General features: G+C 37.6%; 1 protein-coding gene across 1 annotated transcript in view; it reads left to right on the forward strand.

The window, feature by feature from the left end:
- Window positions 1-412: 412 nt before the first annotated feature.
- The window catches only part of imp3 (IMP U3 small nucleolar ribonucleoprotein 3), a 5,797-nt gene continuing 2,829 nt past the window's right edge, over window positions 413-3,380 (forward strand). Inside the window, exons 1-6 of the mRNA XM_037681631.1 lie at window positions 413-658; window positions 1,610-1,717; window positions 2,524-2,598; window positions 2,674-2,753; window positions 2,874-2,925; window positions 3,058-3,130. Of these exons, the coding sequence (XP_037537559.1) occupies window positions 522-658; window positions 1,610-1,717; window positions 2,524-2,598; window positions 2,674-2,753; window positions 2,874-2,925; window positions 3,058-3,130 (525 nt within the window). The 5' untranslated portion in view covers window positions 413-521. The remainder of the gene's footprint in view (window positions 659-1,609; window positions 1,718-2,523; window positions 2,599-2,673; window positions 2,754-2,873; window positions 2,926-3,057; window positions 3,131-3,380) is intronic.

A 3,380-nucleotide genomic window follows, 5' to 3' on the forward strand; every position in this document is an offset into this window, starting at 1 on the left:
TGGCAGAGAAAGTTTAAATTAGCAGAAGAAAGCAGAAATAGCATGTTAAAAATTAGCACCAAAAAAACGATTCCCTATATTTATCTTATAATTATTTTATTGTTTGTTTTTCGAACTTGAGGTCACAGATTCTCTAGTTTACGAGCTACACTTAAATGACTCACAGCACCACTGTGCACATAACATGTGCTGGTGCTTTCAACACCAGATGATCTGTGTTTTGATCCTGTATGCTCCACACTGGTTTGTCGTCATTATCTGCATCGTTTTTATGTCTATATTCTGATTTACCTCATTTTGTATATTGCTTTGTGTGTTACCTGTTGTTTTGTCTGTACAGCACTTTGATTGGCCTTGTCGCTGTTTTAAGTGCTCTATAAATAATGTGGTATTGCATGTATTCACCATCAGGGGGCGCTGTTTACACCTAACCGACAAAAGTCGCGAAGAAGAAAACTAAAAAGCGCACGTGTTTCCGGTTTTTCCATCTGCTGGGCACAAATTGCTAACAAACAGTAAAAATGGTTCGTAAATTAAAATTCCATGAACAGAAGCTGTTGAAGAAGGTGGACTTTATTAACTGGGAGGTGGACAACAACCTGCATGAGGTGAAGGTGCTGCGGAGGTTTCACATCGAGAAGCGGGAGGACTACACGAAGTGAGCAAGATAAATAACGTGTAGCTCATGTTTTACTCTGCTGAGGTCCTCAGGTTTAAAACTATTTTCACAAACTGGGATCCTAAAATATTCTTTTTTTAAAATGTGACGGCCGATAAAGTAAGAAAAATCGTGTTTCCTTACATAAAATTCATCACATTTTGTTTTAGTCATTATTTCAGGGTTGTCATTAACAAGTAAAATATGAATTCCGACTGATTTAAAATTACTTGTATATTTGTCTGTATTAAAATGCATTTTAACAAATAACGTTAAACTAACTTAAAAACGGCACAAACATGATGTCTCTGGTTTAGAAAATAGAAAACTTACTGCGTTTTAAGACTCGTCATTAAATCTTAATATCCGTTTACTTTTAAATATTTTACGTGAAACTTACAGCAAATGTTCTTTGACTGTTCAGACTGTACATTTTCAGATGTTAGAATAACAATACATAGGTGATTTTTATGAAATAATCTCTAATAAGTCTTTATTAACCTCAAAGACCAATAATTTGTTATCACAAAAATAATACTTTATTATATTATCACTACAAGTTGTACATTTCTGGTGAAATAAAACCAAAAATATAGGTTGATGAGTGTTTTTAGTTGCAGAATGTCTTTTTGTTCCTTCAGGAAACTCAAGCACTTTTGTTGGAGCAAAATTTAAAATTCTGCCACGGCTCTCTCAAAGAGGATGTAAACAACTGGGTGACTAATTGAATTCACGTTACTTTTCTAATTTCTGATCAATACAGATCATCATAACCCAAGACAATTTTTTGTTTGTTTTGCTGGTAGATCTCCCATATAGGAAAATTACACTATCAGTGATTAGAACCAAAATGCATCTGAGGCGTCACTAAAATGAACATACCTGGTAATAAAATCATAAAATCTTGATTTTGCAATCATATTATGTGTCTTCTCCTTTTTTGTTTCCTAGATACAACAAACTGAGTCGTAACATCAGAGATCTGGCGAAGAAAATCAGAGACCTGGATGAGAAGGATGGTTTCAGAGCTCAGAGCACACACCAGTTATTAGAAAAACTGTGAGTTGCTGATGAATCCTGATGTTTGGCTTGTTGACGGTCTCTGTAAATTATGGAATGACAGGAGTGCTGCAAATGATAAACCTTAAATAATAGAAAACATAGGTTAAAAACTAAAACAATAGATAAAGAAATATAAACACCTCAATCGTCCAGGTAGATAACAACAAAAATTGCTAACTCGTGTCATTTGGACCAGTTTCTTTAAGCGAAGAAGTGTTTCGTCCTCCATCCAGAGGACTTCGTCAGTCTGCGGCCTGCCAACCAGATCTGTCCCATAGGTAGCCTTCACTGCTGTGTTTCAAGCCAACCTCCTGTTGGAATCTCAGGCTTTTAACATGTGCAAACAGAGCACACCCATCCGAAACAATCAGTCATCATGAACAACAATCAAATGTTTCATTGTCCTGTTTATCGGAGCGGGTGGAGCAGCTGCTCTCGCTTTCTGATTTGAAAACACATTATTACATTAGAGACAACAGCATGTAGTGTTCATTCTAATTTTAACAGTAACTGTAAAGACAGTGTCTCTACACAGCAGTGTACACCCACATAAAAATGACTGAAGTTGTGTGTTGAATGTTAAATCAGTGCACCCTGGGATGAAGAACTGTTCAGCTACTACTTAAAAGTAGTACATTTATGCTCAGGATGATTGTGTGTAAACTTCTTACTGTGACTGTACGTCTATATGAATCCTAGATTTGTTTCACTCCTGTCATTAACTTTGAAGTACTGGAGGAAAACAAAACGGTCTGGATTACTGACGTCTCACTGGCTGCATCGTTTGTTTCCTCATCTTTAAGGTACAGCGTCGGCCTCATCCCCACCAGACAGAATCTGGCCCTGACAGAGAAAGTCACAGCTTCCTCATTTTGCAGGTAAATGTTCTCAGATTAGAGCCGATCAACAGGTTCAGGTGTGTTTCCTCACCTGCCGGCTCTGTGTTTCTGCAGGAGGCGGCTGCCCAGCGTCATGCAGAACCTTCGAATGGCTCAGAATCTGAAGACCGCCATTACTTTCATCGAACAAGGACGTATCCTTCAGTGTGCATTTTGTTCTCTCTTCTAGTCGTGGTTTCACTTTGAGACTGAACAGATCTGTCTCCATCCAAAGACAGATTTGGTTTGACCAGTATTCCTTAACTCGGTGACAGATGTGCGTGTCGGCCCAGATGTTGTCACAGATCCAGCTTTTCTGGTCACAAGGTTGGTCTTAATGTTTCAGAAAAAGCTTCAAACAACAACTGGATTTTCATAATAAAAGTTTAAATACAACCTAAAGTGCATCTGTAAAAACGTCTCCACTGACCAAACTGTGACTTTTCACATTTATTCTAGAAATATGGAAGATTTTGTCACCTGGGTGGACTCCTCAAAGATCAAGCAGCATGTCATGAATTATAATGAGGAGGTAAGGGACCTCTCAGAGGTTACTGCACATATTCTACAGGAGCGGGGGTGAATGTGCTAAAGTTCAGAATCAGAGATTCTTTGTCATTCACACCTCATGTGGTACATGTGGTGGAGCGAAATTATGTACACTGGGTCCCAGTTACATCCAACAATAAAATGTAAAAGAAAAACAGTAATAACATCTAAGATATGAACTAAGAAAAACATCAACTAAATATACACTAAGCACTAATAGCATAAAAACATCA

This window comes from Nematolebias whitei, chromosome 9 (genome assembly GCF_014905685.2).
Source record: "Nematolebias whitei isolate Nwh7 chromosome 9, NemWhi1, whole genome shotgun sequence".
Classification (NCBI taxonomy): domain Eukaryota; kingdom Metazoa; phylum Chordata; class Actinopteri; order Cyprinodontiformes; family Rivulidae; genus Nematolebias; species Nematolebias whitei.